Source organism: Maniola jurtina, chromosome 26, assembly GCF_905333055.1.
Source record: "Maniola jurtina chromosome 26, ilManJurt1.1, whole genome shotgun sequence".
In the NCBI taxonomy this organism is placed as follows: Eukaryota; Metazoa; Arthropoda; class Insecta; order Lepidoptera; family Nymphalidae; genus Maniola; species Maniola jurtina.
This window is the reverse complement of record NC_060054.1, coordinates 5107394-5135376: the sequence shown is the minus strand read 5'-3', so window position 1 is coordinate 5135376 and position 27983 is coordinate 5107394. Positions and strand designations below refer to the sequence as shown.

General features: G+C 38.8%; 1 protein-coding gene across 1 annotated transcript; it reads right to left on the bottom strand.

Moving 5' to 3' along the window:
• Positions 1 to 200: 200 nt before the first annotated feature.
• On the bottom strand, positions 201 to 27981 carry LOC123878895 (EP300-interacting inhibitor of differentiation 3-like). Its single transcript, XM_045926272.1, has 7 exons — positions 27696 to 27981; positions 5889 to 5996; positions 5159 to 5277; positions 4090 to 4259; positions 1634 to 1824; positions 1388 to 1500; positions 201 to 328 (listed from the first exon to the last, which is right to left on the bottom strand). Exons 1-7 carry the CDS (start codon positions 27805 to 27807, stop codon positions 281 to 283), a joined length of 861 nt encoding a protein of 286 aa, XP_045782228.1. The 5' UTR covers positions 27808 to 27981; the 3' UTR covers positions 201 to 280.
• Positions 27982 to 27983: the final 2 nt, after the last annotated feature.

The following is a 27983-nucleotide window of genomic DNA, read 5'->3' as shown; positions in this document are numbered from 1 at the left end:
TTATAAATTATATGACACCAGTTTCACATCGTTTTTTTTGTTGTTGACCAAAATGGCTCAAAGTTCTTTCAACTGCTAAACGAAGTTTATTACGAAAGTCGTAAATCTGTAAGTTAATAAGGTAGGTACACAATACTTAATCTAGCGGGTAGGTAAGAAAAATGTGCAGCTGGGGATAGAATAGAAAACATAGACGTCAGTCTCCTTAGACTGGTTTAAGAGTTATTTAATACTAAAATCACAATAAAAAATTCTTTGGCGCTTATATGTCGGTTGTAAACTACGTCTTCATCATCGGTTTACGAATCCCGAAAGCTTGAGTCAAGTCCTGAAACAAAATAAAGTGATATTAATTTAACGACCGTTCAACCTTCCCCTCTGACCATTGCAAATCACACAATTATAAACCCTAAGTCCTGTTTGCGCCATTCCCTCTCTCTCGCACTCCTATAAACCTAAATTATCCCTTCGCGCCTATTCGAAGAAAGTCCTACGCAAGATTCAAGTGCAGTCGCTAAAAACGCATCTTGCCGGTCGACCGTGCTAAACGCATAGCTCTGCGCGCAAATAAACTAATCCACGCTTTTCGACACGCAAAAACCGATCAAATAAGGTGAAGTCAAGTGCTGTGCTGTGAGCCGCAAGAAGTGAAAGTGCTGGAAAGAAGAAGCGAGCAAAGACCTTCCCTGTAAGTGCTTTTAATCCTTTTGTGCAGCATCAAGTAACCCGCCCACCATTTCTCTAAACCGCCACTCGAATTTCTCCCTGCCTCAAAACCGCAAGCGCAACCAAGTCCTAAGGAATAAAGCAAACAGCAATGGTGCCAACATGACGGCAGGGGACAGTTACAGTGAAAAATCTTTACAAACACTTAAACCGCGGTTTAAACCAGCGTCAATTTGGTGCGTTGTATGGGATAGACCTCATAAAAAAGCTGAGTCACTCAGCGTGCGATGGAAAGAGATATGCTTGGAGTCTATGTGATCAGATCAGAAATGAGGTCCGTAGGAGAACCGACATAGCTCAACGGGTGGCGAAGCTGAAGTGACAACGGCCAGTTTTAGTGATTTACTATTTTGTAAGCCCTCATTGTATAAGCGTGCAAAACTCGGGTCAATGCTCTATCTACGACGCGACATTGACTTCGAGCGACCTATTTACGGACCGTTCGTTGACCTCTAGCGTCAGTCAGATGTTTTTATTTGTAATATATTGCGATCTTTTAAGAAATACAGGTTTTTTAATATTTTTTTCGTAGTTTTTTATGGTATCTTATCAATAATCATCAGTACTATCACCTGTCTTCGTTGATGCTAGCGTTCTTTCTGGTTACATCCTGCAGTTACAGTAACTAACTGTAACTGCAGGCAGACACAATTGAACTCACCCTCCATCTCTGCATGTCCATAGAGACAACGAATTGGTTTTCTGCGTTGTCTTCGGCGCGACGCTTCTTCTCCCCTCCCATTCTCGTTACAAAAGGCAGCCCGGCCTTTTCATCTGCACATGCAATAAAAAGTTATTTTCTTCCATTTGCTCGGAAATAGCATAGTTTTTATGCTCTCGTACCTATTGAGTGGGATGTCAAATCAAAGAGGAGAAAAGAGATATCACGGAATACACCAATACTCACCCAAAGTGACAGCAACCAAGCCGTCTCTGGCCAGGAAGGACATATCGTATATGTTCTCGATGGTGCGGGTAAAGCAGGTGGGGTCCAGCACCAGGTGGAAATAGCTGATGGGTCCATTCTTGCACGCCTTGTTCACGAAGCGCAAAACCTGCTGGACTCTCTCTGTGCCCTCGTCTGGTTTTTTGGACACCCTGGACAAGAAATGTCGCAATTCACTACCCATAGCAATTTAATCGAATCCCGTTGTCCCCGTTAATGGGGACACGGCTAGAGGGGACAACAGGACTACACCCTATTATAATAGTATATTATGCGAAAGTGTACAGACTCACCGAGAGAAATAATAAATAGTAAGTAGAGCTGAGTCCCTATGAAATTCCTCATCCCTCGGATGAGTTCGAAACTAGACGGGCTTATATCGACAAAAAATAATAAACGACATAAATTGCCTTATTTCGTAGTTTTTTTGGTGATTTAGTATTTTTCAGACCCGCAATGTATAGCGTGCAAAAATCGAGTCAATGCCCTACATACGACGCGGCATTGTCTCCGAGCGGCCTACTTGCGCAACGTTTCGTTGACCTCTAGCGTCAGTCAGATGTTTTATTTGCAATATATTGTGAACTTTTAAAAAATACAAAATTTCGCGTTTTTTTTGTGGTACCTCACTATCAGTAATCATCAGTACTCTCACATGTCTTCGTATATATATTCGTAATACACTGGACAGCAAATAAACCGGGCCACCCGCTACCTTGGAAGTCTGATTCGATTTTCTCAAAAAGTATAAAACTTGCAACTATCAAAATTATACCTGCAGAAAGTGCATTTCATGATGATTAAAATGAATGGAAATTCATTGCGATTAATCAATTAATTAAGTGTTTATTAAGGATTTTACAAGGAAGAGTCGTTTTCCAGCCATCTTAATCGTAAGTAATCATGAAATGAAAACAAAAATTAAAGCCAGAAACAAAGATAAAATTAAAAAAGTTCTTGGTCAGTATTCAGTATTCCCTCCCCTTGCTCGGATAACTGCCAGCATCCTCGTATTCATCCACCTCACGAGCCTGACGATGAAATCTCGAGGAATTGCCTTCCAATACTCTTCAATTGCAATTCCCAGCTATGGAAGCCGTGTTGGAGCAGGTATCCGGGCTCGAACCCGACGTTTCATCTCATCCCATAAGTGTTCTATCGGATTCAAGTCCGGGCTTCGAGCTGACCAGTCCATTGTACGAATGCCGACGTCCGATATCCAACTTCTGTTCTGCGAAATCGCCGCCTCAACGCAGTTCAAGTCCAATAAAGTCTGCGTGACGAACGCCAAGTGGTCATACGCCCAGACGCCATCAGAAAGATACTTGTTGAATGGAACCTGACTCCAAAGAGAGCTGCAACAGGCCCAGCATTGACGGTAGCCCACCATGAAGCACGACTTGAATTTACTCGAGAGCATAGGGACTGGACGTTAAGACAGTGTGGTAATGTACTCTTCACTGATGAGACCAGGGTGAGTCTACATTGAAATGATCGACGTCTGAGACAATATGCGTTGCCCTGGAGAACGTTATTCTCAGTGTTGCATCGAGGAAACTGTTGCAAATGAAGAAGGATCTGTAATTATCTGGGGCGGCATCTCGTTAACCGCATGTACAGCGTTAGTTTACATCGAACCAGGGGGCCGTACACGTGGATTGACCTCATTGCTACATTACTGAAATCCTCGCAGACCATGTGGTACCTTAGGCAGGATATATCGCGCAGAATATGCCAGTTTATGCATCATAATGCACGACGTCACGTTATTCATGTGGTGACCCAGTATGTATGCGACGTGGGCATTAGTACAATGGACTGGCCAGCTCGAAGCTCGGACTTGAATCCGATAGAACCCTTATGGGATGAGCTGAAACGTCGGGTTCCAGCCCGAATATCGGCTCCAACAAAGCTTCCAAAGCTGCGAATCGCAATTGAAGAGGAGCGGAATGCAATTCCTTGAGATTTCATCGTCAGGCTCGTGAGGTGGATGAATACGAGGATGCTGGCAGTTATCCGAGCAAGGGGAGGGAATACTGAATACTGACCAAAAACTTTTTTTTAATTTTATCTTTGTTTCTGGCTTTAATTTTTGTTTTCATTTCATGATTACTTACGATTAATATGGCTGGAAAACGACTCTTACTTGTAAAATCCTTAATAAACACTTAATTAATTGATTAATCGCAATGAATTTCCATTCATTTTAATCATCATGAAATGCACTTTTTGCAGGTATAATTTTGATAGTTGTAAGTTTTATACTTTTTGAGAAAATCGAATCAGACTTCCAAGGTAGCGGGTGGCCCGGTTTATTTGCTGTCCAGTGTAGTTTATTGCTCGTTGCTACTTATTATATGTGGTTATAGGATCTCATGGCGTTCTATGAGTTAGTTACAGTAAGTACAGTATCTTACTGGTCCAGTTTTTGAGGAGCCTTCACATCGCCGGGGCGCTGTCTCTCGACCCTCCTGCGAGGGACGCGAGGTCTCTCTTCGAGGGGTGTGGGGTCAAACGTGCCAAACAGGTACACCACCGGCGGCACTTCGTATGGGAACGTAAAATCCCAGAAATCGGGGTTTTCCGCCTGAAAAAAGTTTGAGTATAAGAAATGGCCTTAGAAAAAAAAACCGGCCAAATGCGAGTCAGATAGCGCACCGGTTCCGTACTCGGGTTTTTTTTCCGACACTATGCATGCTAAATCAACAACTATTATGCTTAAAAATAAATTAAAATCTTTTTTAGAATTTTCTAAAAGCGCTTTCGTATGATACCCCACTCTTGGTACTAATAATTATCTCACTATGAAAATTGAAACATTTTTTTGTGATTTAACCACAAATTCTTTTTTAACCCCCGACCCAAAAAGAGAGGTGTTATAAGTTTGACGTGTGTATCTGTGTGTCTGTGTATCTGTCTGTGGCATCGTAGTGCCTAAACGAATGAACATATTTTAATTTATGTTTTTTTTTTTGTTTGAAAGGTGGCTGGATCGAGAGTGTTCTTAGCTATAATCCAAGAAAATCGGTTCAGCCTTTTGAAAGTTATCAGCTCTTTTCTAGTTACTGTAACCTGCACTTGTCGGGGGTGTTATAAATTTTTAATTTACACTTGTTGCTATTGTATCGAGTGAGAAGAAAATTCTAAGTTCATAAATATAAATGTACTACGACATTCAAATATACTAAAAACAATTTTACTTTAATATTTAATAACAGTTAATCGTAGTCGGGTTTTAGTTTTCAACTTTATCTTGTTATTTGAGGCCACGCTCTCACAAAAATCACTAAGATTTCAAGCGTTAGCGCTACATTAACTGTCAATACGAAAGATTGATTTATTTTAAACATGTAAGTATTCAATTATGTGAATGTCTTTCCTATGATGGTTAATTTGGAGCTCGAAAACTTGTATTTTTTGGTTTAAATGTAAGCGCGCCCTTAAAAAAAATCAGCAGGATGATAAAAGGGATATTAGGGTACTCACAATACTCTGGGCAAGCGCAAACTTGTCATAATTATTGATTTCGCCAGTGACTTGTTCCGTGCATCGCTTTGTCAGCTCACTGGTGTCCTTCAACACTCTGGAGTGTAGGTAATAATCGCCTGAGAAAATATGCTTTTATCACACTCTATACGCGGAAAGTTATATACCCGTATTCACAAACGTTACTATGAGGTCTCATAGTACGCTTGAACGCACAGTGTCGGTTCCACCAATCAGATGACTGTATCACGTCAATTTACAATGATCCGATTGGTGGAACCTACACAATGCGTTCGTGCGCACTGTGAGACCTCATAGTAATGATTGTGCCATCAGTATACTTTCTCTGTTACGTAATCCCATACAAATGATAAGAGGCAAAAATCTCAGTGGGCGCTAACCATTTTGAGGCATTAACCAATCACAAACGAAACTATAGCTTCTAATTGAATTTCGAATGTTTTCGAATTTTGAATTTTAATTCCCAAAATTTTGAATCCTAAAATGTTGAATCCTAATATGTTGAATCCCAAAATGTTGAATTCGCAAAATGTTGAATTTCAATTCCTAAAGTGTTGAACGTTTAATACACAAAATGTTGAATCTTATAACAGAAACAATACATTTTGGGGATTGAAAAACATCTTGCAAATTCAACATTTTGCAACTTCAAAATTATAATTCAACATTTTGGGCCTGAAGGATTTAAACAACAAAATCTGTTACCTACCTGTGTATAAACTGTTATATTTGTTTACACTCGGCGCCTCCGACTCGACCTTGTCTATGATATCTCCGAGTTTTCTTATCCTCTCTTCATGGTTTATATTGTCTTCCTCTGAAACAAGCACAAATAAAAAAAAAATGTCAGTGAGTCGATTTTACATCTACTTATCGACTGTCCGCAGCACAGCAGAATACGGGAGGACCTACACCAGCAAATCCAAATAGAGCTGTGCAGGGGCTCCATCCCCGCCATACTGGAAAACACTGCAAGCCGGCAAATATTCTTGGCATTTTGCTTAAAAATAGCTAGAATAGTTATCGAAAGGAACAGAACCAAATAATAAAGGCCCAATGTTGTTTGCTATTATAAGAATACTAAAATTAACATGGACAAAAATTGTATGGTTCTGTTCCTTTCAGCTTGCATAAAATAACACTTCTGTATGAAAATGTCTCTGACATCTAGTCAGGGGTGCGATGTAAATTAATAAAAAAAAAAAAAGAAAACCCCAGCTGAGTTCGACCGGGCCGCATGTGCCATCACATCAGCTATACAACAGGCCAAAAACGAGGCCACCACTATAAGGCCTCACGCTCGAAGACGGGATCTGCTACCCAGCTCGCTCCGGGACAAGCTCGAGAAGAAGCGCGACCTACGCAAACTATGGGCGCGGACTCGCTGTCCGAGAGTTAAGCAAGACCTCAACCATCTTGCACAGAAGATATCACTAGCACTTGTCGCCCGCGAAGATGAAGACTGGGAGAAGACCATTGACGCGGCGACTGAGTCTGAGTCCACGCTCTATCACCTGTGCAAGACACTCACCGGATCTGACTCACCCGTCTACCCTCTACTAGACAGTCAGGGTACGCACGGGGTGTGTTCAAGACCAAATAATGTTCACTAGATCAGATAATAGATGGCGCTATCAGCCAAGTGTGTAGCGGTCTTAGTCCGTTGAAGCGATATACATAAACTAGTGTAAAATTTTAACCAAGTCGTGTTCGTCGTTGGGTTCACAATAAACCTGTCAACCGTTAAGTACAACCGTGCGGTTTTATTCAGATTGACCCGCGGTTCCCGAGAGCACGACAGCACCACGGGCTGGGTGAGAAACAGACCCTCATCTAACAGCACGTTTTCCGAAATGAGTACTGCGTATGCTTCCCGCTAGGAAACCGTGTTTCTTTTCTTTCGCATCTCAAAGGACCAAAAATATCGCGCGCTCAGGCTAAGAAGAAAGAGTAGAAAACCCCAAAGCTTTTGTCAACAAGTGAACTCGGGCAGACGCAATCACAGAATAGACGCTGGAGGAGTTGGAGCATGCGGCAACCCGTTGCCCCGTGACCAGCCCCGCCGCCTCTCTCCTCTCGCGTGACATCTACCCTCGGTCGCCTGGTAGTTGAGTCCCGTGACTCGTTAGAGACCCGTACTATAATAAGGGTGGTAGGTTCTGTACCATAATATCTCTAATTGCTGTGTTGATGAACCCGCGTGCCAAATAACTTTGTAAATATAGCCAACCCTAAAGATTTAGTTTACGAATAGAAGAAGAAGAAGAAGAAGAGTAAAGACTAAAGATTTAGTTTACGAATAAACAGTTTTATTAGGTAGTCAAGTCAATCCGTGTTTCATTCCTGAAAATTCCCGTTCAAATTCCCGCCAAATTCACAATATTATTGTCTGGGCTGTGCCTACGAAATCAGGCGTAGAAGCAGCTAAGCTATATAGGGGGAATTTTGTAAAATTGCTAGACAATACCAACAAATACTCCAAACAAATACCTAAGAAAAATACCAACATAACTCTTAGAGGGTAAAAATAAAAGGGCACAAATAGAATCACAAAATGTAGGGGAAAACGCACCGGAAGAAACAAGATGGTTTTATAAAGACCATTAAAGGTTTTGCACACCTAGAAAGCAGCGCTAAGTATGAAAAATATGGCGTGAGAAGTCCAATGTTAGACGTGAAAAAAAAAAAAAAGAAAGCGAAACACAGATAAAATATTAAATAAAAATACGCCACCTCTCCCTGTTATTCTCGTTCGTCGTTTTCACGAGTCGCGTGGGTAAAGCAGTAAGCGCACGAAATAGACGTCGCGTCGATTGAAAGCTCAAAATCAGTATCTGACCAACAGATTAGATATTTTAGAACGAAGGCTGGCCAAATTCAGGATGCGATTAGCAAGAAGAAAAGTAAGTTTGATGATGGTTTGATTGATTTTGATTTGCAAATTGTCCTTCGAGGGCAATTATTGGTCTTAACAAAAATTACATTTAGCACAAACGAAACGAAAATTTAAATTTTAAATTAAAACCAGACCATAATTATTACCAAATTCAACAACAGCTTCAAACATCTCAACGTAAATATCGTATATTCATCGTCTGGACGTGTAAAGGATTGGCATACGAAAATTTCTAGAATTATATTGTGTCGAAATTGGAAGAATCATTTTTTAAATGTATCTTACCTGAATTAATAGATGATCGTTTGCAAAGAAATCTACCTATCAGGGACAGAATACAAATATTTACAGTAATATCATTTTCGTAAAATAGCACAAACAATTACACACAAAATAAATATGCAATCTGCACGATAGGCAAACTAGAAAACGCAATAGGCTCGTGACGCCATCGCTCCGCCTCAAGATAGTACAAAAGTCGTTTCATCGAACATTTGTTCCACAGATTTTTGCTCTTTGGGGTCCAAAAAGTGTACAGATTTACTCACACCTTCCCGTTAATCTCGAAATCATTGTTTTAAGCCCGTTATGCACCCCAAATCAAAAACCAGATGGAGAGCCGGAGGTATGGGGACCTGAGACATGGCTCGAAGGACTACGTCAGTAAGGCTGGACTCTGGCGACAATATATTTTCATTCCAGCACTCCGATGCGACACATCACTCAACAGGAACTCTAATAGGGCAAGGGGACAACCAAGTCATTGTACTTCGCATACCGTCCAAGGAGTGTTATAAAGAGAAACGAAAACTATTGACAGAGATCAATGAAATCCACGACTATCTCGAAGATGACGTTTCTTTAATAGCGTTCATTATAATAGGTCGTGCTATGAGGAAATATAGAGATTTCCAATGGACTGAGATTGATACATTAACCGAAGGTGAAGTAAGGCATTTTCGGCGTGCTGTTAATGTAGTTAACGGGAATGTGTACTACGGATTCAACATGGATCTCGGAGTTGTAAGATCACCTTTATTTAGTAGTGTTGCATACGTAGCAAAAGAACTACACTGAACAGCAAATAAACCGGGCCACCCGCTACCTTGGAAGTCTGATTCGATTTTCTCAAAAAGTATAAAACTTACAACTATCAAAATTGTACCTGCAGAAAGTGCATTTCATGATGATTAAAATGAATGGAAATTCATTGCGATTAATCAATTAATTAAGTGTTTATTAAGGATTTTACAAGGAAGAGTCGTTTTCCAGCCATGTTAATCGTAAGTAATCATGAAATGAAAACAAAAATTAAAGCCAGAAACAAAGATAAAATTAAAAAAAAAGTTTATAGTCAGTATTCAGTATTCCCTCCCCTTGCTCGGATAACTGCCAGCATCCTCGTATTCATCCACCTCACGAGCCTAACGATGAAATCTCGAGGAATTGCCTTCCAATACTCTTCAATTGCGATTCCCAGCTATGGAAGCCTTGTTGGAGCAGTTATCTGGGCTCGAACCCGACGATTCAGCTCATCCCATAAGGGTTCTATCGGATTCAAGTCCGGGCTTCGAGCTGACCAGTCCATTGTACGAATGCCGACGTCCGATATCCAACTTCTGTTCTGCGAAATCGCCGCCTCAACGCAGTTCAAGTCCAATAAAGTCTGCGTTACGAACGCCAAGTGGTCATAAGCCCAGACGCCATCAGAAGGATACTTGTTGAATGGAACCTGACTCCAAAGAGAGCTGCAACAGGCCCAGCAATGACGGTAGCCCACCATGAAGCACGACTTGAATTTACTCGAGAGCATAGGGACTGGACGTTAGGACAGTGGGGTCATGTACTCTTCACTGATGAGACCAGGGTGAGTCTACATTGAAATGATCGACGTCTGAGACAATATCGTTGCCCTGGAGAACGATATTCTCAGTGTTGCATCGAGGAAACTGTTGCTAATGGAGAAGGATCTGTAATGATCTGGGGCGGCATCTCGTTAACCGCATGTACAACGTTAGTTTTCATCGAACCAGGGGGTCGTACACGTGGATTGATCTCATTGGTACATTACTGAAATCCTCGCACACCATGTGGTACCTTACGCAGGATATATCGCGCAGAATATGCCAGTTTATGCATCATAATGCACGACGTCACGTTATTCATGTGGTGACCCAGTATGTATGCGACGTGGGCATTCGTACAATGGACTGGCCAGCTCGAAGCTCGGACTTGAATCCGATAGAACCCTTATGGGATGAGCTGAAACGTCGGGTTCGAGCCCGAATATCGGCTCCAACAAGGCTTCCAGAGCTGCGAATCGCAATTGAAGAGGAGCGGAAGGCAATTCCTCGAGATTTCATCGTCAGGCTCGTGAGGTGGATGAATACGAGGATGCTGGCAGTTATCCGAGCAAGGGGAGGGAATACTGAATACCGACCAAAAACTTTTTTTTAAATTTATCTTTGTTTCTGGCTTTAATTTTTGTTTTCATTTCATGATTACTTACGATTAACATGGCTGGAAAACGACTCTTCCTTGTAAAATCCTTAATAAACACTTAATTAATTGATTAATCGCAATGAATTTCCATTCATTTTAATCATCATGAAATGCACTTTCTGCAGGTATAATTTTGATAGTTGTAAGTTTTATACTTTTTGAGAAAATCAAATCAGACTTCCAAGGTAGTGGGTGGCCCGGTTTATTTGCTGTCCAGTGTAGTTATCAATCTTGCAGGAGAAATGTATTTAAAGAACTATCAAGGCTGGTTAAAGAAGCCGAAAAATCCAGCTCACAGAAATATAACAGACAAGCAGAAAATGAAAAGTAATCAAGGACTGAGCCTGAGAAAGCCGGAAAAAGCAGAAAGAAGTTAGGTTTCAACAAAACAGCTGTAATATAGGTTTTTTCAAAAACTATGAATGTATTGTTGCGATTTCCCTCTAGTACGCATAATATGAAACGGGAATTATGCAATCGAAGACGAAACGGGAGTAAACACGATGTGGTCTACGTCGATAGTTTTGCCCAAAACTCAAAAAAGCAACAAGTGTTCCAAATAATTTCGGATGAACGTGGCGAACGCATAACATTTTGTGGAGTAATACCTCCAACAGGCGTTGGTCTTGCGAATAATATACCCAGCAGTTCCTCCAAGATTTAGCACAGCACTTTAATACTACAAAGGCTGAATTCCAGCACAATCTAAGCACAGCGAATACAGCAACAAGTCAACCTCAAATATTGCGGCACAATTCTTCATAATTCGCCTGCCACAAGTACTAGTGGCAACACTAGGCACTTACTGGGATGGTCCCAAATTCTATGTGTTATATGTAAAATTGTTTTAACGAAATAAATATTTATGTCATCCATCCATCAGCCTGTATGCGTCCACTGCTGGACATAGGCCTTTCCAAGAGCGCGCCACCAAACACGGTCCTCCGCCTTCCTCATCCACCCGCTCCCCGCCACCTTCTTCAGGTCATCGGTCCAGCGGGCAGGAGGTCGTCCCACACTGCGCTTACCGGTACGCGGTCTCCACTCCAGAACACGTCTGCCCCATCGGCCGTCGGTTCTGCGACAGACATGACCTGCCCATTGCCACTTCAGCTTGCTAATCCTTTGAGCTATGTCGGTCGCTTTTGTTCTTCTGCGAATTTCCTCGTTCCGGATTTTATCCCTGAGAGTAATACCCAACATAGCTCGCTCCATAGCGCGCTGAGCGACCTTTAGTTTGTGGACGAGGCCAACTGTCAGTGTCCACGTTTCTGCTCCATACGTCATCACAGGTAGGACGCACTGATTGAAGACCTTAGTCTTAAGGCTTTGCGGTATCGACGATTCGAAGACCTGACGTAGCTTTGAAAATGCTGCCCAGCCCAGCTGAATTCTTCTGTCAGCCTCCTTGTCGAAGTTGTTCCTGCCGAGTTGTATAATCTGGCCGAGGTAGTTATATTCTTGAACAACTTCGATGCTAACATTCCCGACGGTGACGGGTCTTGAGATAGCGTGCTCGTTAAACATTACTTTCGTTTTGTCTATGTTCATCTCAATATTATGTAATTATACAAATATTTATGTATTTTTTTTTAATTCTCTAATGAGACGTTTGTGCTTTCTGCAGGGGCAAGTAGAGCATAGGTACTGTTAATAATTCCTGAACGTCTGTGCTGCCAATGACAGCAGCCGTCAAACAAAATGATCGAAGACAGCAGCTGTCAGACTCAAAAAATAATTCACATCTCATCTTTTCGAAAATTACCATTTACTACGTAAAATAAGACACATCTCATCTTTTCACAAATATTCAAGAAAGTTTAAACTCAAGACATTCTCCAATACAAAAGGAAACCAAAAAAGTGAGTGAGAACTTTTTACCAAAGATCGAACAGGTACAAAAACAAAAAATTGTAACTAGCACATCTGATAAAATAGTAATCAATCTAGTTTTCGAAGAAACAGACTTTTCACCAAGATAGAGAGAGTCTAGTTACGTACAGACCAAAATCATTATTACTACGCAACGATACTAGAAAAAATTAAAGGAGGCTATCAAGGAAAACCGTCGAGGAAACCTAATGTGTGTTGCTCTTGTAAGACAACGCGCCGGTTCACGAAGGCAAAATTGCAATGGCTGCTCTCTGCACACGCATGGCTTCGAATCACTAGTCCACCCATCCTACAGTCCAGATCTAGTCCCATGTGATTTTTATTTGTTCCCAAATTTAAAAAAAGACTTAAGGGGAAGAAAATTTTCCGACGACAATGAGGTAAAGGAGGCAATTTACATAAAATAAGTCAATCAGTCACATCAAAGATTATGGCTAATATTTCTTAAGCTTCAACTTTGAAAATAGGGCGCTTTGTTAGATTTCCCAACGTTCCTCAGCAAGCTAATGTGAAGATGCAATTTCATCGCGTTGCCGGATTTCCTGGGGTTATAGGATGCATTGATTGCACTCGTATACCTATAAAAAATCCAAATCGGCAAAACGGTGAAGTATTTCGCAACCGTAAGGGATGGTTTTCAATTAATGTGCAAATAGTATGCGGCCCACAAATGGAAATAAATATATGGCATTGTAGCACGTTGGCCGGGGTTAGTCCATGACTCTATGATTTTTACAGAGAACTTGCAGGTTTACTGATTGGCGATAATGGTTACGCGCAGACGACACACATGTATACGCCTGTTCAAAATCCACAAACACAACCTGAATTTATGTACAACAGAGCTCATGTAAGCACTAGAAATATTATAGCGAGGTTTAATGGAGTATGGAAAAGAAGGTTTGCATGTTTGAATAGAAAATTGCAAAACAATTTAACGAACACATGTAATATCATAGTAGCATGTGCTGTGCTACATAATATAAGTATTGAGACTAATCAAGAAATACCCGAACCCCTGTCCAACCTTGATATTGTTCCAGTCTCACACAGCAGGGATACAGCACGAGGTAACGTTATTAGAGCTACATTTATAGCGAGACATTTTAGTTAGTAAGAAGTTATTATAATTTATCAACCACATAAGTAAAACAATTACTCAACAAATACAAAACAAATACCCATTCGATGACGCAGGAAAATGGAAAAATTAATTCATAGATCTAATAAATGTATTCAGCTTAGGTAAGGGTAATTATATTGAAAAGGAAAAATAGATTTGTTGTTTCGTCTTATTTAGAACCCTAAAAATCTTATGATCAACAAGCATTTGATCAACCACATAAGTAAAACAAGTAATCAACAAATACAAAATAAATAGTAAATACCCATTCGATGACGCAGGAAAATGGAAAAATTAATTCATAGATCTAATTAATGTATTCAGCTTAAGGGTGATTATAATGAAAAGGAAAACTACACTGGACAGCAAATAAACCGGGCCACCCGCTACCTTGGAAGTCTGATTCGATTTTCTCAAAAAGTATAAAACTTACAACTATCAAAATTATACCTGCAGAAAGTGCATTTCATAATGAATAAAATGAATGGAAATTCATTGCGATTAATCAATTAATTAAGTGTTTATTAAGGATTTTACAAGGAAGAGTCGTTTTCCAGCCATGTTAATCGTAAGTAATCATGAAATGAAAACAAAAATTAAAGCCAGAAACAAAGATAAAATTTAAAAAAAGTTTTTGGTCAGTATTCAGTATTCCCTCCCCTTGCTCGGATAACTGCCAGCATCCTCGTATTCATCCACCTCACGAGCCTGACGATAAAATCTCGAGGAATTGCCTTCCAATACTCTTCAATTGCAATTTCCAGCTATGGAAGCCTTGTCGGAGCAGTTATCCGGGCTCGAACCCGACTTTTCAGCTCATCCCATAAGTGTTCTATCGGATTTAAGTCGGGGCGTCGAGCTGACCAGTCCATTGTATAAATGCCGACGCCCGATATCCAACTTCTGTTCTGCGAAATCGCCGCCTCAACGCAGTTCAAGTCCAATAAAGTCTGCGTGACGAACGCCAAGTGGTCATAAGCCCAGACGCCATCAGAAGGATACTTGTTGAATGGAACCTGACTCCAAAGAGAGCTTCAACAGGCCCAGCATTGACGGTAGCCCACCATGAAGCACGACTTGAATTTACTCGAGAGCATAGGGACTGGACGTTAGGACAGTGGGGTCATGTACTCTTCACTGATGAGACCAGGGTGAGTCTACATTGAAATGATCGACGTCTGAGACAATATCGTTGCCCTAGAGAACGTTATTCTCAGTGTTGCATCGAGGAAACTGTTGCTAATGAAGAAGGATCTGTAATGATCTGGGGCGGCATCTCGTTAACCGCATGTACAGCGTTAGTTTTCATCGAACCAGGGCGCCGTACACGTGGATTGATCTCATTGGTACATTACTGAAATCCTCGCACACCATGTGGTATCTTACGCAGGATATATCGCGCAGAATATGCCAGTTTATGCATCATAATGCACGACGTCACGTTATTCATGTGGTGACCCAGTATGTATGCGACGTGGGAATTCGTACAATGGACTGGCCAGCTCGAAGCTCGGACTTGAATCCGATAGAACCCTTATGGGATGAGCTGAAACGTCGGGTTCGAGCCCGAATATCAGCTCCAACAAGGCTTCCAGAGCCTGCGAATCGCAATTGAAGAGGAGCGAATTGCAATTCCTTAAGATTTCATCGTCAGGCTCGTGAGGTGGATGAATACGAGGATGCTGGCAGTTATCCGAGCAAGGGGAGGGAATACTGAATACTGACCAAAAACTTTTTTTTAATTTTATCTTTGTTTCTGGCTTTAATTTTTGTTTTCATTTCATGATTACTTACGATTAACATGGCTGGAAAACGACTCTTCCTTGTAAAATCCTTAATAAAGACTTAATTAATTGATTAATCGCAATGAATTTCCATTCATTTTATTCATTATGAAATGCACTTTCTGCAGGTATAATTTTGATAGTTGTAAGTTTTATACTTTTTGAGAAAATCGAATCAGACTTCCAAGGTAGTGGGTGGCCCGGTTTATTTGCTGTCCAGTGTAGATTTGTTGTTTCGTTTTATTTAGAACCCTAAAAATCTAATGATCAACAAGCATTTAATCAACAAATACAAAATAGATACCCATTCGATGACGCAGGAAAATGGAAAAATTAATTCATAGATCTAATAAATGTATTCAGCTTAAGGGTGATTATATTGAAAAGGAAAAATAGATTTGTTGTTTCATTTTATTTAAAACCCTTTCATTCCACGAACTTTCGGACCTCCCCTCGTAATATTCAATTTTACCTAAAAGAACTACCTCACACAAATTTTTACAAGAAGTTCAACTGCAGCCTGGTGAAAACTGGAGCTGGAGATACCAAGAAATATGAAATTAAATGGTATATTTAGTGACTTATGGAAAATCCAAAAAAAGAACAGCAGTCTACTAATACGTCGATTGCAACGGTAAGTAAGGAGCTCTCCACAAGTCAATTCGGAGGTAAAACACTGAAAACAAGCGGAAAGTGCTCATAGAGACTACATAATGACCACATCTCGCGCCATCTCCTCTTACCCCACGCTCCGCACCGGACCGCGGCGCGGCGCGCGCGCATCGTGTCTCGCGCAGTCAGTCTTTCGCCGCATCTACCTACCTGCGTCGCGCGTGGCTTGTTCCGCTTATTGCCTACGTTTGCCTATTATTTCGTTGACTGTTACTTATTGTGAATATAATGTAAATAGTGTGCTGCATTGTGTGTCGAAACCCACACCCAAAACGCGGCCGGAGGTTCAAATGAGGCATCCGTCGAAGAAATTAGCATGCATATTAGCACCAGGAATATTATTTTACTCATGATGTTGACTATAATATTGTTGGGAGTACTATATGCAGTATGCCGATTGTACAAGGAATGCCATCTTCAGTGGATTGACCAACAATTTCACCATCACACCCTGCGGCGTTCGTTCCTGCGTGCAATTCTAAGGGCCTCAAATTAGAAGATTTCGAAACATCTGAAACTGGGTTTTTATACCCAATGTGTTGATGACTTTTAAATCTGGTACAAGTCAGGCGACTACCACGATAATATGAATTTTCAGAACTGAAAAATACTTCTGAACTCATTTAATGCCCAACCTACCACCCAATACCGTCGCGGTAGTCGACAACGTGTCCTATCATAATACATAGTGGGATGAGAGATCTCGCACCAACCACTAATTCCAAGAAAGCTGCCATGCAGACTTGACTCACTGAAAAAGGGAAAACGAGGAAACATTACCGAAACCTCAGTCAAACAATTTAATAAAGGCAAACAAGGCAAGATTCAAAACATTTTCGATTGACCGAACCTAGCTGAACAAGGCCATTTAATGCTTAAATAAGGCATATAGCACAAGGAAACATTACCGAAACTTTGGTTAAACTATTTGATAAAGGCAAACAAGGAAAGATTCAAAACATTTTCGATTGACCGAATCCTAGCTGAACAAGGCCATTTAATGTGAGAAAGAGGCATACAGCACGAGGAAACATTACCGAAACATTGGTAAAACAACGTGATAAAGGCAAACAAGGAAAGATTCAAAACATTTTCGATTGACCGAATCCTAGCTGAACAAGGCCATTTAATGCTTAAAAAAGGCATACAGCACAAGGAAACATTACCGAAACTTTAGTAAAACTATTTGATAAAGGCAAACAAGGAAAGATTCAAAACATTTTCGATTGACTGAATCCTAGCTGAACAAGGCCATTTAATGTGAGAAAGAGGCATACAGCACGAGGAAACATTACTGAAACATTGGTAAAACAACGTGATAAAGGCAAACAAGGAAAGATTCAAAACATTTTCGATTGACCGAATCCTAGCTGAACAAGGCCATTTAATGCTTGAAAAAGGCATACAGCACGAGGAAACATTACCGAAACATTAGTGAAACAATTTGAAAAAGGCAAACAAGGAAAGATTCAAAACATTTTCGTTTGACCGAATCCTAGCTGAACAAGGCTGTGGCGGTCGCTCACAACAAGACCCGCTGCCGCTCATGAGGTGGGACTAGGGCATCGAGCCCGGGTTTACCCGGACCGAAAATCTCCGGGTTTTCCCGGGTTTGAGGATTACAAAAAAACCCGGGTTTGATTTTTAAAACTCGGGTTTTTCGGGTTTTTTTAATACTTTTGTTTTTGTTATTTATTAAGTTTAAGCCACTTCGAATGCAATAATACGAGGACGAGGATGAAGATTTGCCTTTATCGGTATTGGCTCAAAGACTGCGAACTGTAGAGTTTAATGACGACACGAATTCTACAGATAATGACGAGGATGGTGTTGAATTTAATAATGAATCCTCGTTTATGGAGCCTTTCAGTTCAGTCTTTTATACAATGATCTGCTATCAAAAGTACGAAAAGTGGTTAAAATCTTCAAGAACTCTGCGACGAAAAACGAGGATATCCTTCAAAAACATGTCAGAGCTGATTTTGGACAGGAGTACTCCCTGCTGTTAGATAGGAAAACGCGCTGGAGTAGCATTTCTGCCATGTTAGGTCGGTTTCTGAAATTGAAAATATCTATCACAAAAGTACCTACCTATTAATGTTTAATTTTCTTTGAATATGACTGTAACTTCTTTTGCTAATTTATATATTGAATTGTTAAATTTTCTATTGATTAAGAATGATATTTTATGTACTTATTGAAAATGTATGTAAAGATAGTAAATTTTACACGCCATGTCATGGCAGATTGTGATACGTACCTACTTAAAATTTATGTAACATCTTTTTTACTTACAATCTTGCAATAAATGAAATACTAAATACTAATACTAAAAGCTTTAATTGATTTAAAAACAGACATTTCATTTACTGATGATGACTGGGGAAATATAGATGAGATCCATAAAATATTGGATGTTATTAAAACTGTCGTCGAGGTGCTATGTCGACGCGACGCAACATTACTTACAGCTGATGTTTCCCTAAAATTTGCATTGAAGAAAATGGATGAAATGAAGACACCACTTGTTACTTAGTGGTGTCTTCATTTCATCTATTTTCTTCCACTTGTTACTTAGTTGTTTTTAAATCAATTAAAGCTTTTGTGATAGATATTTTCAACTAGCTGACGCCCGCGACTTCATCCGCGTGAATTTAGGTTTTTCGAAATCCCGGGAGAACTCTTTGTCTTTCCGGGATAAAAAGTAGCCTATGCGCTAATCCAGGATATTATCTATCTCCATTCCAAATTTCAGCCAAATCCGTCCAGTGGTTTTTGCGTGAAGGAGTAACAAACATACACACACACACACACACACATACAAACTTTCGCCTTTATAATATTAGTGTGATTTCAGAAACCGACCTAACATGGCAGAAATGCTATTCCAGCGCGTTTTCCTATCTAACAGCAAGGAGTACTCCTGTCCAAAATCAGCTCTGACATGTTTTTGAACATTCCTTTTGAGCGTTGTCCGTCTGATATAGACGGTTACATATTGAAGTTTGGTATGAATTCTAATTCCATATCACCTGATATAGGATTTAAACGATTCAACGTAGGCTCATCAATTAAGAAATGTGAGTTACCACTCGCTGTAAAAGTTGAAAGTGATTACCCCATATCACCAAGCTACGATTTTGAGTTTAAGGCTGCTTTTCCACCAGAGATCTGCTATGCTACGTTGCTATGGATGCGTTTGATATCCACCAATCATATTCATTTGTGCACGCATAGCTTAGCACTGGTGGAAACGGATTCAACTAAGATAATATGTTTTTTATAAGGAAGGATGCGTGCTATGGATGCCTGCTATGGGTCGTCGCAAGTGGTGTAGCTATGTGCAGCAGTACCTACATAGCTTAGTATTGTTGGAAACGGTCACATATTTTCGTAGCGTAGATTTCACATCTTCACAGCATAGCTGCATAGCTTATCTCTGGTGGAAAGGCCACCCTAAGAGCCCGCTTCCGAAGTGATACCTCGTTGGCGGGTGGAACCTAAAATAGTGCGATTTCCACAGATGACGGAAACAACATTATTTGTGCGTGTCACTCTTTCCCTCTAACTGCACCTCACCACGAGAGAGGCCAGGTGAATGAATTTCACCTGAGATTCAAGATTTGTTAATAACAAGAATAGGTTAAAGTTTAGATTATATTAGAATATTAATATTATAAGTAATTGTTGTTAAGGTTGTTGCAATTTAAATAGCAACAGGTAAAATAGTTGTAATAAAAAAAAATCAACATTAGGAGTTTTGAAAACATCTTTTTACGCAAACTAAAAACATTATAATAATAAAGTTGACAAATACTCCTTAATGTCTGGATGGCTGGTACTTTATCTCTGCTGATTTCCAGCATTATATCATTACTAGGTAGGTATGCCTTTGATGAAAAATCCGAACCGAATCTAAAATATAAAAAAAACTTTACTTGTACAAAAAAAGTTTGCCAATTTATTTTTGACCTAACACAGTTTTAAACTTTTCAAATAGCATGTCAGTGGCTATAGTGCTATAGTGATGCGTAATTTTGGTAAACTATTTTCACCAGATTTAAACAACTTTTTTCACGTTAATTCTAAAAGGAGAAAAAATATCTGCAAATGAAGCAAGTGCCTTTAAAGTAAGTAAAGAGAATTCCCTTTGAAACTGTGTGATTTAAAATATATATATATACGAATTGCACTATGCAATTAACATAGAAACACAGAAACATGGAAAAAGATGGAGAGGCCTTTACCCTCAGAGGGCCACTCACAAGGTAATCAAAACAGATTGTAAACAAATTATATAATAATAAAGTTGAAACATACATGTCTGGATGGTTGGTACTTTATCTCTGCTGATTTCCAGCATTATATCATTATTGCACTATGCAATTAACATAGAAACACAGAAACATGGAAAAAGATGGAGAGGCCTTTACCCTCAGAGGGTCACTCACAAGGTAATCAAAACAGATTGTAAACAAATTATATAATAATAAAGTTGAAACATACTCCTATGTCTGGATGGCTGGTACTTTATTTCTGCTGTTTTCCAGCATTATATCATTATTGCACTATGCAATTAACAGAGAAACATGGAAAAAGATGGAAAGGCCTTTAACGGCAGGGGGCCACACACACAAGCTAATTAAAACAGATTGTAAACAAATTATAATAATAAAGTTAGCATACTCCTGTTGTTACGCAGGCATAGTGAGGTCGCGACGCTAGACGTGCCTGCTAACCGTTCCCACAGTCGCCGCGGAACCTGACACCTGACGCGGCGAAATTCGCGATCACCGCGCGAGGATTGGGCACGGACACACATCACAATTAGCTTTAGAAGTCTCCGCCACAAATCGGCGGAGCAATTAGGATTATTTTATGTAATAATTAGTTTAAAATATGTAACTTGTTAGAAATAAAATTAGGATAAGGAACTGCTGTTTCCTTTCGCACCCCCTGCAGCCGCCCTAATGTAACTCAGTGTTTGGATGGTTGGTACTTTATTTCTGCTGTTTTCCTGCATTATATCATTATTGATTACTATCATTTATCGAACTTATATAAAGTTAATAACTGTATAATGCTAATATAAGTAAATCCAAGAAAGATGTGATAGTTACCATACCTATATTATAGTGGTGACTAGCTGATGCCCGCAGCTTCGCCCGCGTGGATTAGTCAGATCCCCTGCAGCATCAGGATTGAGGAGTTGGAATCCAAATTTTTTATGAAACAATGTCGCAAAGTTCCTCTATCGATTAAAAAAGAAATAACGCAAATCGGTTCAGAAATTTCGGAGATTTCGGAGTACATAGGTAGAAAAACACAACTCCCTTCTTGAAAGTCGGTTAAAAAAGTAGCCTATGTTACACCCTGGTCAATCCTCTACTTGTATGTGAAAATCCCGTTAAAATCGGTTCAGCCGTTCCAAAGATTAGCCTTTTCAAACAGACAGACAGACAGACAGACAAAAATTTTAAAAACGTGTGATTCAGTTATGGTATCGTTCAAATAACCATATCGCACCTTTAAAGTAAAACCGTTACTAAACGAAAATTTTCATGAATTGAGTTATCAATGCCATCTAGGTCAAATTAACGTAAATTACAACATAAACTTGTCATTTTTGTAAAATATTGTATTTTACGCCATCTAGCGGTAAATTAAAGCGTTACTAAACCGAGTTATGATCGGCTCGCGAAATACAATATTGTGTCTATACCAGTAAGAACATGTTCGTAGAAGAGTGATAACGGAAGTTTAAAGTAACAGTGTAATTATTTGGATAAACACGGCTGTATGTCACAGAAAAGGTAAGTTGTTAATTTGTTTTAAAAGGAAAAGTGTTTCAATTTGTTTAAACACAGTTTTTGTGTTATGAAATTACGCAATTCATAATAAAATTTCATTGATAAAATGTTACTATTTGTATAGTCACAGTTTGCCTTTTATTTTTTTAGGTATTAATCCAATAACGTTCATCTATAAAGAGTAACCATTTGTTTAGTTACAGTTTTACAATAAGTAAAGAGTAAATTAAATCAAATCCTTATTTACAATAGTGGGACATTTATGTTAGTCACAGTTTATTTCTTTACGCAACGTACATTTGCATAAATATTTTAGAAGTAAAATATTACATTTTGTTTAAATTCCGTCTAGTATTAAAATTTACTTCATAATTTATGAAACAGTTAATAATAACGTTACACATTTCTTTTAGTATCACTTTACTACTAATATATATAAAAGCTGTACTTAAAGTAACTAAATTTATTTAAGTTAAAATGTCAATTATAGTAAATATTCGATAATAATATTAAAACCACTTGCTTCAGGTCATGGCGCATTTACGGAACCCACGTTTGTCACGCATTTTGGAGGCTATGGAATCTAAGAAAGATTCCGTAAGTACTGAAAACCCCAAACTAATATCCATGGACGACCTGGATTATAATTTTTCACGCGATGCAAATCCGATTATTGTCGATACTTGTAGATCTCCTTCTTTATTGCAAGAACAAGCACTATCACAGTCCGTTAGTGATACTATGGAAGCTGATGTTCAACCAGTTGATGACGGAATACCAAATCCATATTTGAGCGGTACTGGTTTTCCAGAATTAACTCCAGAAGAAGACCTTACCAGACCAGGTCCTAGCAGTAGAGCAAGATCCAATTCAACTAGCTCAAAATCATCTTCAAGTTCATCATCAACAAGTTCATCTTCATCATCTTCATCTAGTGCGTCTGAATTAGGTAAGGATTTTTCCCCTGATGAGGCAGATTGCGATCCTGATTATGTACCAGCAACCCCACCTAGGCGTGTATTATTTAGCCCAACTCCTCAAAATAGTATTTCTGTACAACTAGTTGAAGAAAATAATTTGGGTCCTCCAGAAGATAACAGAACTCCGAACAAACGAAGACGTAAAGGATTTCCAAAAGCATCCGTGAGGCAAGATGCTAAAAGACTTCGTAATAGTGGGCAACAATATACTTCTGTGTCCCAGTTTAAAAAAGTCATGCCAAAGAAGCAGATAGGACCCCCATGTGGGGAAAAATGTAGACTAAAGTGCAGCGAATTGATCAAACAAGAAGACAGAGAAATTATTTTTGACAATTATTGGAAAATGGGAGATTTATCTAGACAAAGAGATTATATTGCAAAGTGTATTAATGTTATTACACCTAAGTATCAATATAAAGTTCATAATAGCAATAGAGGACCCAAGCATTCATTTTCATTCGAGATTAACAATATTAAGCATCGTATCTGTAAAACATTCTTCAAGAACACGTTGGCCATTAATAATCGACCTATTGCAACTGTGATAGCAAAAAAGAACCAAGCGGGAACGATTGAAGAAGAAAAAAGGGGTAAACATGGAAAACAGTACAAAATAAGCTCAGATATAATTAAAGGAATAAAAAACCACATAGACTCAATCCCCAGAATTGAATCTCATTACCTAAGACAACAAACAACTCGTGAATTTATTGATGGGGGTAAAAACCTTACAGATCTTTATACCGACTACCAAACACAATGCTTGAGTGATGGTGTTGAAGCTGCTAAAATTCATACATATAGAAAAGTGTTTAATGAAGATTACAACATTGGCTTTCACACACCTAAAAAAGACCAGTGCGAACTATGCATTAGCTTTAAAAACGCTGTTGATAAAACAATAGAATTACAGAACAGACACGACCAACACCAGCTTGAAAAAGAATTATGTCGCCAGGAAAAGTCATATGACAAAACAATGGTTCGGGAAAACTACATTGTTGCCTGTTATGACCTCCAGGCAGTGTTGCCTCTTCCAAAAGGAGATGTTTCTACTTTATATTACAAGTGTAAGCTCAATGTTTGTAATTTTACTATAAGTGAATTAGCGAAAGACTATTGTGATTGTTTTGTCTGGAGCGAGGTCGAGGCATTAAGAGGAGCTAATGAAATAGCAACGTGTGTTTGGAAGTATTTGACAAAGAGGGCATCAGAAGTAAATGACAATAATTTACGAATCACATTTTATTCTGATAATTGCTGTGGTCAGCAAAAGAATAAGTTTATGTTTTCTATGTATTTATATGCCTTATCTGTTCTGAAAATTAAGTCTATTACGCACAAATATTTAATTAGTGGGCACACACAAAATGAAAACGATTCCGTTCACTCTGTGATAGAAAAAGCCGTTAAAAAGTGCTTACGTTCTGGTCCTGTGTACACACCAGATCAATACGTGGCCATTATCAGAACTGCACGAAAGAAAGGCAATCCTTACAATGTTACCGAAATGTGCTATTCAGACTTTGTTGATATAAAAAATCTTACAGAGATATGCGGTGCTCAATTTTCAAAAAATACTGAAGGCGAAACAGTTAGAATGAGTGACATTAAAATAATGAAATTTGAAAAACATCAAGATTCCAACCACTTTGGCATTTATTATAAAACTTCCTACTCAGATACAGATTTCAAAGAAATACAATTCCGTAACAATCGTTCGTCTCGAACACGTACTAGCACTGATCTTCAAGATTTCCAGTTGAAGCCTTTATATCAGTCCAGATTAAAATTGAGTGATAGAAAAAACAGCGACCTAAAGAGTTTAATTAACAGTAATATAATACCACAGAGTTACGCATTGTCATATTACAACAGCATCTTGTTTTAGCAATACTAAAACGGGATGTTATTGTAATAAGACAACTTATTATTGATGATTATTGATTTAGAAAAACAATGAGTACTTAACATTATTTTTAAGTTTTTTACGAGATTTTTTATATAACATTATATATGGCAATAGGTTTGCCTCATTATTCTAATTAAGTGATACAAGTCAACATAACTTTGATTAGCCCTGAGCAGCTTTCGTGGATAGGGAAATAATGCTGTGATTGTAACTTTGTTAAATTAAGAAAAATGCTATTTCCAATTGGTTTGTTCCTCGTCAAACTGATTGTTAATGAATAAATAATTAAAAAGATACATAACAAGTAGTTAATATAGTAAGATACTTACATGCTGTGATTTAAATGTACAAATTTCTCAAGACTGATTAATAAATAACTATGCACAATGATTGTATGGATCTCTCTTTAAATTATAATAAAACACTATTAATTTTGGAATGTTTTTTTATTTGGTTATATTATAACACCACAACAAATGCCAACTTTATGATTTTTAATTTAAATGTTAAATAATATTATTGTATTTATGAAATTTTAATAGTTTTCTATTTAGTAACATCAGTTGCACTGTAATTTCATAGTAATATAACATAATGAACAAATTATTAATGGTAAAGTGTTACTATAATAATATAAATCAAAATAAATAATACTGTAAATAAAAAAAAATTACTTTCGTAAATCACGTGTCATAATGTAAACAGAGATCTATAATAAGACCTCATTAAATGTCTTAAAGAACCCTGCACTCAGATTTTATTGACATAAAACTGTGACTTTTTTCTAATATTGGCTCTCCTGTAAAATTTTATAATTTCGTTTAGTAACGGTTTTACTTTAAAGGTGCGATATGACCTTAATATGTGGTAGTTATTTCGAAATTACAGACAGACACTCCAATTTTATTTATTAGTATAGAAGTATAGATAAACAACTCCGATCATTATTATGCATAGAGCACAGAAAGAACTTTAAACAAATTAAAAGCAGAGATATTGGGTCAGACTTACAGTTCTGATGGGTATTTAATCTTTGACATATCTAAATTAAAAGCTGGCAACAATAATTTAAAATCAAGATATGCGTATTTAAACATGGAGATCATTTTTATACTGCTTCTCACTGTTTTCCTGAATCAGAATAATTGAAGATGGTATAGAATGTCAAATTTTGCTGACTCCAGTGACAAAACCTCTAATGAGACCAACATCCCCACAAACCAATCCACCCCTTGAGCCTCTAAGCGGCCCACATCAGGCTCGTACACCTTCATGGGTCGGCCATCTTCTTGACAGCCAGGTAACAATGAGAAGTTACTCAACACAATGGTGGAAGACCAGCGTGATATTGTCAGGAAAGAAAACCAAAGCGGTCTACGACACCTGCCCTTATGGAAAATAAGACAAGTTACCCTTGACATCTGCCAGAAGAGATATAACAGTGAAGGCAACACTGAACAAAAAATACACTGAGCTATAAGATTATAGATCCTTGTTAAATTATTTTGATTAAATAAAATAAAATAAAAAAAAGCTTTTCTGCCAGATGGCAGGAAAGCCTACAAAACTATAAAAACTATCAAATTGAACTCGACCACTCTCACGAGGCTCCGAAACTCAATCCCAAGTGCAAAGAGAGTCCATCGTGTCACTCTGATCCAGCAGCCATTGATAATCCAGCAGCTGCTGGATTGCCGGATTCATGAAAAAGTGTTATGAACCCCGAAATACTTGTACATGAAAACATCACTATAGTAGATTAAGCAAATTAATGGAAACAAAGAATGAACTAGAAATCTAAGCGTGAAGCTCGCCCGACTTCATTCATGCACGTGTAGGAACAATTTTTTTTTTATTTTGTAGTGGTTTTGGAAGTCGGTTTTTTTAATTTAAGTATATTCTTTTTTTTGTTATGAAAATGTAGACGGTTTTTCATTAAAAGGAACAAACAGGTGCTTATTGTATAAGTATGGGCAGAAGAATCGTATCAAAATGCATTGGGTTCAGGGAGTTATACATCAAAATATTTGCAAAGGTGTGTTGCAGGTCACATGGGTTTACAGCGAATATGCACTGATGCAGCCACAACGACTCAGATGACCGCATGTTACCAGCAGGGTTGTGGCGTACCGGATGTCCGTGTCTACACAGTTACCATGCTTCAGCAGAGTCTAAGCAAAATCCTAAGTCCGCTGGCATGAAGGTTGTAGGGTTCATTTCTATTACGTCGTGGATTTGAACCCTTGACGGTTAGGAGTGAGTCCCCCCAGAAATGGAGGGGTTCTCCGCGCAACTGCTATAGACGATTTGACACCGTTTTTTCCGTCGTAGGAGGGTCGGGCGTTGGCGAATCGCCCACGACCGCCGCTACCACCTTGAGAAGGGCTCTTGGGCAATGGACACGGTAGACTATCGAAAAGAAACCAGTCCTCGAGTCGGGAGGCGCACCTTTGTATTCGTGGTGTGCCTCAGACGGTATGTAGGGACTATATTAAGGAAAAATTGTTACTAATATACTAACAATCTATGGATGGAAACGTCTGAAATAAACGTTTATTTATTTATTGCCCTGAAGAAAGTCTTTAACAGGCGCCGCTGGCTGGGTTGCGCGAACGTGTTTGACCCCGTAGCCTGGCCATCAGGCGATGCGTGGAACGGCGTGGGGTTTTAGTCGGAAGAGTCCGACATGACCTCTGTGCCTCACCTGGCGCGGTGGTATCCATGAGGATTTCCGCACGAAAAAAAAAAAGGGTCGTGGTCGTACTACCAGAGAGCCCTAGGTAGTACGCGCCCGGCGTGATTTGAGTTCATCACAGACCGCCATCTTGCATTTTCAAAACAATAGACGCTATAATATTTTTTTGAAACTTTTGAACACCTAAAGTGAAAATAACACATCAAATAACAACTAAATCTAGACAATATCATAGCTTAAATAACTTGCCTGAAATATTTTGGACCTCTTGCGTTATTTCCCCAAAAAAGAACCGCCTTTCGTGGTTTGTAAAACTTGACCGCGACAGTTGACTTGTGTTGAGTGATGATGATCCAGACATTGTTTTAAATAGAAACAGTTAATAGAATAAACAGTCAACTTTAAAAGGATAATACTTTATTCTATTCTATTCTAATAATCAACAACCAGAGCGTTCTTCGTTCTTCAAGTTTCAACTTTTTCACATTCCAAAATGGCAAACAATCTGGAAAACATCACCATTGAAAATATCACAGA